Here is a 13,673-nt window from a genome sequence, read left to right on the forward strand (position 1 = left end):
CTTTAATACACATTACACCGGCATCTTCACCGTGACCACAGTTCTGTATTCCCCATCCATTGTGCCCACAATCTGTTAAGGAACTCTCATCTCCTGTACACCGTACGTCATCCACCCATATCCGTCCTTCTCCTTCCCCAAAAGCCGCGGACGTGTTTGCTGCCACAGCTCCTGCAAACCCAAGCTGACGGCAAACTACGTTGGCGTCCTTTAAGTCCCAGTTGTCATCACATACTGTTCCCCAGGTGCCATTGTAGAACACTTCCACTCGGCCTTCGGATGCCAAATAACCATCATTCTTTGTTCCCATCAATCGAACTGTCGCATAAAAGAGGTATATTACCTACTTTTCCTACCTAAACAAGATCTTTTCTTGGTTTATGTAACACTTCATAGAAGACTCAATTGAAAATCGCTCTTTTAATGGTTAAAATTTAATCAGTCTTACCACCAGTAGTACACATTACACCGGCATCTTCACTGTGACCGCAGTTTTCTATTCCCCATCCCCTGTGCCCACATTCTGTTAAGGAAGTCTCTCCTCCTTTACACCGTACGTCATCCATCCATATCTGTCCTTCTCCTCTCCCGAAAGCTGCAGACGTGTTTGCTGCCACAGCTCCTGCAAATCCAAGCTGACGGCAAACTACGCTGGCGTCTTTTAAGTCCCAGTAGTCATCACATACTGTTCCCCAGATTCCATTGTAGAACACTTCCACACGGCCTTTTTTTACCGCGTCACCATCATCACTTGTACCTACCAATCGCACTGTCGGATAAAAGAGCTTTATTTTTATTTTTATATATTATTATTATTATTATCATTATCATTATCATTATCATTATCATTATCATTATCATTATCATTATCATTATCATTATCATTATCATTATCATTATCATTATCATTATCATTATCATTATCATTATCATTATCATTATCATTATTATTATTATTATTATTATTATTATTATTATTACTATTATTATTTTAACCTGAAACATTGGTAGCAGTCCATGGTGAGAGATTGAATAAAAACGTTGACTCTATTTATATATCTTGATATTGGCGCCCCATTGTATCATGTATCAGGTGATCTTTGCAGAAAATATTATTGGCATTAGAGTAGAAAGGAAATAATCCAATCAATAACTAGACTTTGTAACAACAGATAACATTTCATGCGTCACTCTATTTGTCGGTATTTTGTACTGAAAACCTACGTCAGACAACACAGTCGCCCCTTCTAGGTATACCATGATATTTGACCAATATGGCGTCACAATCTCCTAAAACAGCTTGACCGGCTTTTTTTAATGGCTTATTTGGGCGCTAAGTTAGCCTGCTACAGTTGCGTCTTACATCAGTTACATAGAACTACAGGCACATAACCGTACTAATTCCAAAAAATTGTTGTTCTCACCTTTAATACACATTGCACCGGCATCTTCACTGTGAACACAGTTCTCTTTTCCCCATCCTCTGTGCCCACAATCTGTCAAGGAACTCTCATCTCCTGTACACCGTACGTTATCCATCCATATCTGTCCTTCTCCTTCCCCGAAAGCCGCGGACGTGTTTGCTGCCACAGCTCCTGCAAACCCAAGCTGACGGCAAACTACTTTGGCGTCTTTTAAGTCCCAGTCGTCATCACATACTGTTCCCCAGATTCCATGGTATAACACTTCCACCCGGCCCTCGGATGCCAAATAACCATCATTCTTTGTTCCCATCAATCGAACTGTCGCATAAAAGAGGTATATTACCTACTTTTCCTATCTAACAAGATGTTTTCTTGGTTTATGTAACACTTCATAGAAGACTCAATTGAAAATCGCTCTTTTAATGGTTAAAAGTTAATCAGTCTTACCACCAGTAGTACACATTACACCGGCATCTTCACTGTGACCGCAGTTTTCTATTCCCCATCCCCTGTGCGCACATTCTGTTAAGGAAGTCTCTCCTCCTTTACACCGTACGTCATCCATCCATATCTGTCCTTCTCCTCTCCCGAAAGCTGCAGACGTGTTTGCTGCCACAGCTCCTACAAACCCAAGCTGACGGCAAACTACGTTGGCGTCTTTTAAGTCCCAGTAGTCATCACATACCGTTCCCCAGATTCCATTGTAGAACACTTCCACACGGCCTCTTTTTACCGCGTCACCATCATCACTTGTACCTACCAATCGCACTGTCGGATAAAAGAGCTTTATTTTTATTTTCATTTTTTCATTATTATTATTATTATTATTATTATTTTTTTTTTTTTAAACCTGAAACATTGGTAGCAGTCCATGGTGAGAGATTGAATGAAAACATTGATTCTATTTATATATATGCGTTATTGACCAAGCGTGAGGTCAAGATGGCTGGATACTGGCCAAGTTCTTTTTTTGCGTTTTTATGGACCGAGACGAAGTCGAGGTCCATAAAAACGCAAAAAAAGAACGAGGCCAATATCCAGCCATCTTGACCGAACAAGCTTGGTCAATAAAGGATTTATTATATGGCTTTACCATCAAGTTAAAACTAGAACAACAAAACAAAACACGACATGAAACTGCTCTACTCGGAAAGAAATTCTTCATAGCCGGCCGGTGCAAGATTTATTTTTAGTGCATTTTTGGATTAGCATGTAATCGTGGAAAACAAGGAATTATCTTAGGGCTCTAACTTTATAATGGCTTAAAGGGAGTATACAGTTATTGAGAACGAAAAATTTAGATTTTCGCAAGAGCGGGAAGATTTGAATAGAATGCGGCAAATTCGCCATTTTCAGCCGATCGCGCGGTAGCGTAAATAATAAAACATTTTAAACAGTTTTCGGCTTCAAATCATTAATTCTTGAATGAAACAATAGATTTTGAGATTATATGTAAACATAAGCCGAAAAAAAGAGCAGGTAAATCAGAAAACTGGGCGAAACTTTGACAAGATTTTGTTGTTTACAACACTTCAAGACGCGGCTAAATTAAAAACGTGAGCTTCTTCGGCGAACTTAAAAAAATACTTTTCTGAACTGCTCTAAAAACTAACCGCAACTTCCACTACGCTATGATTTAAATACAGTCATTGCAAACCAAGAGAACTTATCAATTCGGCACTCGAATTGAGACAATAAGTTTTTCAAAATCAATTCTATCTAAAATACTATACGCAGAGCAACTCACCGATTCAACTCACATTCATTATAGCTGAAACAAAGTTTTCACTACACCAGAACGATTCCATTCTCTTTCCTTTCCTTTAGGTAAATGTTGAGAGTTTACCGAACTTTTTAGTGAGCGTTTTCCCCCAAAACAACGAGAAAATCGAAGAAAACCCGCATTGTTGTTGGGATTAAACTTTCGATGCCAAGCGGACGGGCAACGGGTAATCCCGAGCGGGCAAGATAGCTCCATCTTGCCCGCTCGGGTAGCCAATCACAGCGCAGGATTTGACTCATCTTGCCCGCTCGCGGAGCCAGCCATATAATAAATCTTAATATTGGCGCCCCTCTGTATCATGTACCAGGTGATCTTTGCAGAAAATATTATTGGCATTACAGTAGAAACGAAATGACCCAATCAATAACTAGACTTCATAACAAAAGATAACATTTCATGCGTCACTCTATTTGTTTGTATTTTGTACTGAAAACCTACGTCAGACAACACAGTCACCCCTTATAGGTATACCATGATATTTGACCAATATGGCGTCACAATCTCTTAAAAACAGCTTGACCGGCTTTCATTTTTTTTATGGCTTATTTGGGTATCAAGTTAGCCTGCTACAGTTGCGTCTTACATCAGTTACATAGAAGTTACAGGCATATAACCGTACTAATTCCAAAAAATTGTTGTTCTCACCTTTAATACACACTACACCGGCATCTTCACTGTGAGCACAGTTCTGTATTCCCCATCCATTGTGGCTACATTCTGTTAAGGAACTCTCATCTCCTGCACACCGTACGTTATCTATCCATATCTGTCCTTTTCCTTCCCCGAAAGCTGCAGACGTGTTTGCTGCCACAGCTCCTGCAAACCCAAGCTGACGGCAAACAACGTTGGCGTCTTTTAAGTCCCAGTCGTCATCACATACTGTTCCCCAGATTCCATTGTGGAGTACTTCCACGCGGCCTTTGGAGCCCACGTCACCATCATCAATCGTACCTATCAATCGCACTGTCAAATAAAAGAACTTTATTATTTTCTTTCCTTGCCTAAACTTTTGTAGCAGTCCATGTTGAGAGATTGAATAAAAACGATAGCTCTATTTACATAATTATTTTGATATTGGCTCCTAAGTGCGCCGCTGTATAAGGTGATCTTTGAAGAAAACATTCTTGGCATTAATGTTTAAAGAAAATAACGTACTAAATACCGTGTAGCTTGAAAATCTTACGGGAGTTTCTTTTTGCCGATTGGCGGTTTTTGTGGTTTGCAGGAACAAGTATTTGCGGTTGGAGATGACTAAAATTTCTGCTAGGAACTAATTTTAGTGATACGCTGTTCAAGCAACAGAACATTTAAGTGGAAGAAACCTTTATATTTTAAACTTTTATTGTATGGTGGGTTAAGTTATAGTTCACTCTACATATTACACTGTAATACCTTACTGCGCAAAAAGACTGAACAACAACAAAACAAAACAAAAAGCCTACCCCTACCTTGCACAACAAAACACTTTTTATTTTGATACGTTTTATTAATACAGACTAGATACAGGGTACCGAATGTGTTTAAGAGGCGTGGTTGCTTTTTCTAATGAAAACTCATCTTAATGTTTTTTATTTGAGTGAAGGGAGTTAATTTTTGCAGCGTGTTAATTTACGTTCTTTTTTTTCCGCGGGAAACTAACTTTAACGGATCGAGGTCAATCCGCAAAATCCGCAAAAATTAAAACCCGCAATATTTTCATGCTACATGGTAACTAGAAATCATAACAAAAGATAACATTTTATTCGTTACTCTATAAATTGTATTTCTTAAAACCTAGGTCAGATAAGACAGTAATCCCCTAGATGACCATCATATCTTTCACCAATATGGCGTCACAATCTCCTAGAAACAGCTGGACCGACTGTTTTACTTATTTGACTGCAAAGTAAGTCGCCTATTTCAGGCGTCTTGGCATTCAAAACTAAAGAAACGAAAAGTCGAGAGTGGACGTTTCCTTCATTTCAATTTGTTATCGTCTATTTCTTTTGGCTTTCATAATAACCGAGCATTCCAATATCATGTCTGTCTAACAAGACCAGTCTTTTTTTTTTTTACATGAAACGCGCTTTTCCAAATATTTGAAAGGCAAATTACAATAATAGTGTGGCTACAGTTGCGTCTTACATCAGTTACATACAAATAACATGCACAAGCTTGCTATTTCCAAAAATTGTTGTTATCACCTGTAACACACATTACACCAGCATCTTCACTGTGAACACAGTTCTCTATTCCCCATCCATTGTGGTCACATTCTGTTAAGGAACTTTCATCTCCTGTACACCGTACGTTATCCATCCATATCTGTCCTTCTCCTTCCCCAAAAGCCGCAGACATGTTTGCTGCCACAGCTCCTGCAAACCCAAGCTGACGGCAAACTACGTTGGCGTCTTTTATGTCCCAGTCGTCATCACAAATTGTTCCCCAGATTCCATTGTAGAACACTTCCACTCGGCCTTGGGATGTAAAATCAGCAACGTAACGCGTACCTACCAATCGAACTGTCGAATAACAGAGATTAGTTATTTCCTATCTTTACCTACAGAAGGTGTTTTTTTTTTTTTTGGTTTATGCAACACTCCAGAGCAGACTAAATTGAAATCCGCTCTTTTAATGGATAAAATTGAATTATTTCTTACCTGTAGTACACATTACACCGGCATCTTCAAAATGATTGCAGTTTTCTATTCCCCATCCCCTGTGCCCACATTCCCTTAAAGAATTCTCATCTCCTGTACACCGTACGTTATCCATCCATATCTGTCCTTCTCCTTCCCCAAAAGCCGCAGACATGTTTGCTGCCACAGCTCCTGCAAACCCAAGCTGACGGCAAACTACGTTGGCGTCTTTTATGTCCCAGTCGTCATCACAAATTGTTCCCCAGATTCCATTGTAGAACACTTCCACTCGGCCTTGGGATGTAAAATCAGCAACGTAACGCGTACCTACCAATCGAACTGTCGAATAACAGAGATTAGTTATTTCCTATCTTTACCTACAGAAGGTGTTTTTTTTTTTTTTTGGTTTATGCAACACTCCAGAGCAGACTAAATTGAAATCCGCTCTTTTAATGGATAAAATTGAATTATTTCTTACCTGTAGTACACATTACACCGGCATCTTCAAAATGATTGCAGTTTTCTATTCCCCATCCCCTGTGCCCACATTCCCTTAAAGAATTCTCATCTCCTGTACACCGTACGTCATCCATCCATATCTGTCCTTTTCCTTCCCCGAAAGCCGCGGACGTGTTTGCTGCCACAGCTCCTGCAAACCCAAGCTGACGGCAAACTACGTTGGCGTCTTTTAAGTCCCAGTCGTCATCACATACTGTTCCCCAAATCCCATTATAGAAAACTTCCACTCGGCCTTCGGATGGGAAAGAACCATGATTCCTTGCACCAATCAATCGAACTAAAGCAAAAAGGATTTTTATTACCTTATCTCATTACCTAAAGAATGTGTTTTCTTTTATTTATTTTTATGAAATACATTTTACGAGCGTTTCTATCCAAGCTTTTACCAATTGTATTTTTTCATGTTGACGCCAGACTGACCTGCTGTATTAGGTGATTCTTCGTTTAATCGAGTAGGAAAATAAATAACTGACTAAAAAGCCAGATACCACGTAAAAGAATGATAGCATTTCGTTTTTTACCTTTCTTTTTTTTTGGGGGGTGGGGGGGGGGGGGGGGAGGGGGAAGGTGAATTTGGTTGAAACCTCCTTTTTTTTCCTCCTGCCTGAGTTTTACCCGTTTTTATGCACGACCGAACGACCGAGTGCAAGGTGACTGGGTCGCGCGTGGCTGATGTCATTTACCCAGGAAGCGACAGCTATAGCGTTTCGGCGGCGGGCATAAAGTACTTACTTATTTAAATACAAGACAAATGGAAGGAAGCACGATCGCCCACAAGAGTTCCAATCGATAAACAGTGATAAGGGGGAAAGGACATCGTGTTTAATATTTTAAGATTGTTTGTTTGTTTTTTTTTTTTGACGGAGCACCGCGCGTTGAAGGCTTGCGCGCGGTTTACCACGGGTAACTTATTTTGGTAAGCCGTCGATGCCATACATTTTGGTTACGGTTTTGACGTCGCTGTGCCCTCGGCCGGTAAAAAGAAAATTATTATATTTACGTTTGCCGTGACGCCACAAATTCATGCCTTGTTTACAATTCCAGTGGCATCAGCGGAGCACTTGTACCCTTCTTTAGCGAGTTTTGTTGGCTGTGAAACGAGTTCGTTCGTGTTTCTTCTCAGTGTATTGATCGTGCAGCGGTTGATCAGTTGGAATCCAGAGAACAAAACTCTATGCTAATATAATATTGAGCGTGAAGAAAATTAACGTAACTAAATAAATAGCCGATCCCGTCCTGGATGCTTACGTGTACACAATGTTTTGAGGTCTTTTTGGACGCCCAGCTCCACATAATCATGTAGCTTAGAATGTCAAATTTATTGAAATGGTTGTTTTGGATTGAAGCCGATACCTTGCTTTCCTGTATAACAGTTAACATTGTAATTGTTAATGTTGCTAAATAGTTTGCTGTATATGCATTAAAAATAAAAGTCCAGAAAAGATGAGGAATTTGTAAGGTTATTGCGTTCATGCGGAAACCTTCAGCAGAAATGCTATTAAAAAGTAATTTTGGAGCTCCGCTTTTAGGCTTGCCTAAATTTATATATTACCATATTTGGTAATGAAAAACATACGTTGATTGTATAGAAAAGCGAAAGCCAAATTGTGGAACACCAAGTTGTAAGAATATGGAAAGTTAAGTAATAAAGCAATCGAATATTACAGTCCTAGATAATACCTTAGAGATGAGTACAAGCGATGGATCTAATAATCACTTCCTTTTTGCTCCGTTATAGCTACAAATAAGCTTTTTAAAGTTAACAAAACTCAATAATGCTCGAACTAAATTTTATGTTTAAATCACTTTGGGAGGAAAAAAACTCACCACGATCGGTTGCTGTTAAATTCTGCTCCATCAAACCTGAAATGTACATATATTGCTTTACCTTTTCACACAGAAAAATACTGCAAATTATCCACACAATAAAATTAAAGTTTGTTTGAGAAGTTAATTAAAACTGAAATTTCTGATTGTGTGAGTTCATTCTAGAGAACAATAAAACAAGAGCAGGTTTGAGATTCTAAATAATTTATACTTTTGTAGCCTATTACTTGAATATCTTGTAGCAGGTTTATTGAAACAAAACCTAACTGCTGCTGCTGCTACGGTTGCATTGAACGAGGTGAAATGAATGACACATACCTGCTAAGACAAGAAAAATAAAAGTGAACATGTCACCGAGCAATATTAAGTCCTCACTGGTAATCGCACTAAAGCCAATCAAGGTGGAACTCAAATAACAGCGGATTTTGCTCGCACATTTATTTACGCTACTAAAATTGTGTTTTTCTCTGATTCGGTTTTTGCCTCAGCAGCAAGCTTTTTCGATTCCTTGGAGTGCCGAATATATTTCGTTTTAACGAAAAGAAAAAACAAAGTTCCTTTTCAGCATGAAAACAAGACCTTTCAGTTTTTCTCGACATTTGTTTGTGTTTCAAAAGTGGAATAAAAAAAATGCGGGTGAAATCTTCTCTAAATAACCACCACGTGTGCAAAAAAAAATCCGTTACTGTATTTCTGAACGAACTGAATTATGTTTCCTGTTAAATGTTATTGACGTGTAAACTCCTGATTAGCGTAGTACTCTCCTGTTTGAAGTGCACCTTACCCCCATTTTTTTTTTTCTTTTAGCACAAGTAAATCGATTTGTTGTTCGAAGTATAATTTGTTTTTGAAAACAAAAAAAAAAATGGGTTTGGTCGAATCCCCTTTTTTCGATTCTCTGCCAAAATTTCAAGGAGGCTGGATCAAGCGGGGTTGATGACGTACGTCTACCCAGGAACCGAGAACGATAGCGTCTCAGTCGGTCTCTTTATTTTTTTGGTTAATTTGACTATTGGAGAGTGTAAGTGTTAAGTGTAACTATTGTCAACATTCTTAGTTAAAATCATGTCTTGTACATCTTCGGGGTCAGAGTTTAGTTTATAAATTCGTACAACAACAAAGAATTTCGAAATCTGAGCATTCATTTCTGAAGTAGAATTTCAGCGTGGTCGGAAATGTGCAAAACTAACTGAAGTAGCACTTCAAGGAATTGACATTAAGATATGATAAGATGAATGCAAATGAAGAGGCCGCCTAGAGAAATCAGTCAGTGAATGGTGAAACACTGTTAGGGTCGAACTCGAAATTCAAAATTCTCGCAGTATTAGGCTATAAAAAGTACGTTACCTGAAGTGAATTTTTCTGTTTGTTTTCCTGGACTAACCTTGGCGTGAATCCTTACTACGTGTAGGTGTTGAAGCTATGGGCTGTGGAGTCCACCTGTTTCAAAACATAGCCGGGGAAATGTTATTGCTGCCAGGAACTTGAAGGCTGGAAAGGAATATCCGATTTCGCGAAGGATAAATTGATATAGAAAACTAAACACAAATATCTTGCTTGGGCAAAGAAATAACCCTAAAAAGGCGGTAACTAAGACAGACTTTAATTAGCCTTACGTATCTCCAAAAAGACGTTACAGAATAAATAAAGAATCAATACAAAAAGCCATGACAAGAAACAAGACCTCTTGAAAAAAGAATAAATCGACTGCGCGGCTGTCCACAGATAAAGCAAAAAAAGTTATGTGAACCTTCTTACAACCAATTTCTAAATTCTGCCAAATATAAAAGTATCAAAAAGTTCAGGTTGCGCCGTAAGGGCAAAAGTATCTTTAAGCTTCAAAAGAAGGGATCAAAAAAACAATTCACAGATGAAACTATTTCCATAGTCAATAGAAATCCTTTATTTCAGAACCGAGTAGTGTACAGGGCATAACAGTATACTGGTGAAAACTTAACAAAACGGAATGCGTTGTCATTCTTGGAAGAAACGTGACGTTCTCTTAAGCGGAACTCAGAAATCAAACCACTCCCGGAAACACTCGGTGGATCAAATTCAAAACACTGTGCCAATACACTGAATACACTGAAAAGGCTTGACTACAGAAAGAAAATATTTAGCGCCCGCAACACAAATCTTCGCCGGGATACAGAAAATGGTAGATTCAAGCAAATCCATTTTTTTTTGCATAGTTGCTTGTAATTTTAAGTAGAATTATTTAATCGAAAAACACTTGGGAGTTTAGGTGCACTTTAAGACATATTCGTGATTTCTTCATCGCCGGCTTGCTTGGACAGATAAGGACTACTGGAGCAGGAGGTTAAACGTTATCAAACACAGCGGATTTTTTAACATCGCAACTTCTTAAAATTTATAGCTACCGGTAGTGGGACAGGGTTTGATTGATTTCTACTGTGGCGAAAAAGAGCCGCGTGTAAATAATAATAATAATAACATCACTAGAAAAATGCAAACGGCGATGAAAAAGGAACAACCCCAAAATACGAAAACTTAGCGACGCAAATATATATCAAAATGACAGTAAACCGTATTGAAATGATTTTAATACAGAAATAAGTGATATAAATGAACATTTCGATATCTTCAGCCTCAAAAGTATCAAGGTCAGTTCATGCTCAAAAAGATCATAATTTTAAGCATCTTGAGGGGAGCAGGGATGGCACAGTGCTGAGAGCACTCACCTCCCACCAATGTGGGCGGGGTTCGATTCCTGGACTCGGCGATATATGTGGGTTGAGTTTGTTGTTGGTTCTCGTCCTTGCCCTGAGAGGTTTTTCTTCGAGTCTTCGGTTTTCCCCTCTCCCCATAAACCAACACTTCTAAATTCCAATTCAATTTGGAAAGAGTCCCAATTAGTGCTCTGCGCTAAATACGTTGACATTTAAATAAAGTGAATTATTTATTTATCTATTTATTTTATTGTTTATCTTAAAAGCTGTGGATGAATGAAATGAATGAACTGACGTATTGAGAAATCAATCAATACGTCAGTCGAACTCAAAACCGCCCATTTGATAGCGCTCAGGTTCAGCCATCAGTTACATCTTATTATTTCAAGTTATCTGAAAAGAAAAAAAAAGGCTTTACTACAGAAGCGCAGAAAAGATTACGTAAACTCGTTAACGTTATTTTACTAATATTGAAATTAAAGTTGAAGTTGAAGAAGTTATTTTTTTTTTATTCGTACAAAGTCAGTAGCATGTTTCGTGTGAAGGATCCTGTCCCTCTCGATCTCCGTTCGCCTGTTGTCTACCAATTTTCTTGTGCAGGATGTCATGCCTGTTACTTCGGCGAAACCAGCCAGCATCTTTCAACACACATGTGCGAGCATCTGAGTAGGGACAGGAACTCACACATTTTCCAACATCTACAAGAATCGGAGACATGCCACAAACTTTGTTCAAACAGATGCTTTTCTATTTTAGATTCTGCACCCAATAGACTAAAGCTTATTTTAAAAGAAGCTGCTCATCTCTGCTGGGAAAATCCCACGTTAAATAAGCAGCCAAAACATGCCGACCTTTAACTCTTTCGTTCTGATGTAATTTCTCTTATATGTTAATGTCTCGTTGGTTAATTTTTTTTATTCATACAATATTTCGTGATAGCTGTAATTATTTTAGTTGTTTATACAGTGAAACCCCGCTTTACGGACACCCGCTTAATACGGCCACCGGTTATTAAGGACAGTTTTCTTGGCCCCGCTCCATAATTTTCCTTAAAATTAACCCGCTTACTAAGGACACTGTAATACGGACACTATTTTGGTCCAAACAGAGTCCGCAATAACGGCGTTTGGCTGTATACTCTGTTTCTCTTTGTTTTTTCAGTTTTGTGAAATGTATTGTTTCATGTCTCGCGCGTTTAAATTTTGTCCGCTTTTTTCAAAATATGTAACGCCATTGCTAGCATAAATTCGAAGCACAACTGTACACGAACTCACAACTGATGATGATCGTTGAACGATCGAAACATGTCTTGTTACAAACTCAAAGTGCTTGTCCATTTTTTTTCAAAAATAATATCGTCTGCTTTTATCAAAACAAAGAACGATTTTATTGCGTGCGTGCAAGCACGAAAAAGCGCTGTTACACTAGACAATTTTTCTTGCAACTTGTCTCGCAATTTTTTTGCGACACAAGTTTCACGAATCGTTGCCGAGTGTAACATGCGAACTATTTTTAGTAGCAGTTCACGGCTGGTTTGCTATACAGACAAATGTATGAAAAGTTCAAAACACGAATGGACGCCTTCTGGCACAGCTACATCCCTCCATTTCTTTTTTCTTAAAATCCTTTTCCTAGTACCAAAAGTTTCCAATTCATGAATTTTTCAGAAACGATGTTTTATAAAAATTATTTCACACCGGATTTCCATACAAACACTGTTATTTCAAGACTGTTTGCCTACTCGTCAAAATGGCGTCGAAGACGAAGGCCTATCTGCAAGCCTATCAGCTCACTTACACTGTTAGAAAGCATATCAACATTTGAAACAAAACAAAAAATACCGTACTATAGCGTTCTGGCAAGTCTTGTATTAGAAATCCGTCTGACCTCCATGTCCTGACTATCTTGGCCTTTGATCAATCTTCAGGGATAGATATTTCCCTTCTGAGTCCCACAGAGAAGTATGTTAGTTTTAAAACGAAAATATATGTCTTGTTGCTGTTTTGACTTATGGGCTTGTCTCCATGACATATATTTTCGTTTTACAATTAAAATACATCTCTGTGCATGGGTCTCAGAGTGGAAAGACCTATCCCTGAAGATTGATCAATCGCCGAAATAGTCAGGACATGGAACTTCGAAAGCCTCTGGATTGCGTCGCTGTGTTTAATGTAAGAAATCATTGCTCTTGGAAAGAAAATCTTATATTTCAAAAATGCTAGCGGGCATATGTCGCATTTTTGAAACCCGGAAAACAGCCGAGAAAGAAAATACAGCTTTTCGTGACGTCTACATAGACGCTTGTTACCAGGGCAGCCGAGTGCCTTATGTTTTAAAGGACCGCCATCTTGGATGTTTATTTTGCTGAGTGCACATTTTATCAAATGTTTGTTGTTGTTTAATATCGATTTACATGGATTATCGAGAAATCAATTCATCGTTTGTAAGTGACTATTATTTTTCCTGAGATTTAAAGCTTCAATATTTCGCTTCGATGCGTAAATACTAAGCTTTAGACTAAATATGAACATTTGCTTTCATAGACACAGCAAGACACTACTTACGAAAGTGGCTGACCCTAATTCTGTTGTTTGCATTCAAATTAGCCTTTCTAACTTCGTTCTTGAACAAGGCTAGTAGGGCTAATCTGAATGTAAAAAAGAGAATATTATGTCAGCCATTTTCCGTAAGGCCTGTTGACTTTTCTGAATCCTTTCAGGAAAAAGCCACTCTGCCGGAAATGCATTGGAATCCTGCTAACCAATTGGTATCTGACAAAAACCTGATACTTTGGAATGGTAAGCAAACTAGT

The 13,673-nt window shown here is 38.5% G+C and overlaps 1 protein-coding gene across 33 annotated transcripts in view; it reads right to left on the reverse strand.

Annotated features, from left to right (window-relative positions):
* The window catches only part of LOC146459742 (scavenger receptor cysteine-rich domain-containing protein DMBT1-like), a 30,580-nt gene extending 21,949 nt beyond the window's left edge, over positions 1-8,631 (reverse strand). For 27 of the 33 annotated variants that reach the window (XM_085089132.1, XM_085089111.1, XM_085089134.1 and 24 more), the window contains exons 1-10: positions 8,490-8,631; positions 8,172-8,207; positions 6,304-6,621; positions 5,847-6,164; positions 5,391-5,708; positions 3,853-4,170; positions 1,872-2,192; positions 1,425-1,742; positions 449-769; positions 1-318 (exon numbers count right to left, since the gene is read on the reverse strand). In XM_085089132.1, coding sequence (XP_084945258.1) covers positions 1-318; positions 449-769; positions 1,425-1,742; positions 1,872-2,192; positions 3,853-4,170; positions 5,391-5,708; positions 5,847-6,164; positions 6,304-6,621; positions 8,172-8,207; positions 8,490-8,520 — 2,617 coding nt within the window. In that variant the 5' untranslated portion in view covers positions 8,521-8,631. The remainder of the gene's footprint in view (positions 319-448; positions 770-1,424; positions 1,743-1,871; positions 2,193-3,852; positions 4,171-5,390; positions 5,709-5,846; positions 6,165-6,303; positions 6,622-8,171; positions 8,208-8,489) is intronic. The other 6 variants (XM_085089107.1, XM_085089129.1, XM_085089127.1 and 3 more) reach the window with 6 other exon arrangements.
* Between the last annotated feature and the right edge of the window lie 5,042 nt (positions 8,632-13,673).

Source organism: Pavona decussata, unplaced genomic scaffold (genome assembly GCF_977016875.1).
Source record: "Pavona decussata unplaced genomic scaffold, jaPavDecu1.1 SCAFFOLD_217, whole genome shotgun sequence".
Classification (NCBI taxonomy): Eukaryota; Metazoa; Cnidaria; class Anthozoa; order Scleractinia; family Agariciidae; genus Pavona; species Pavona decussata.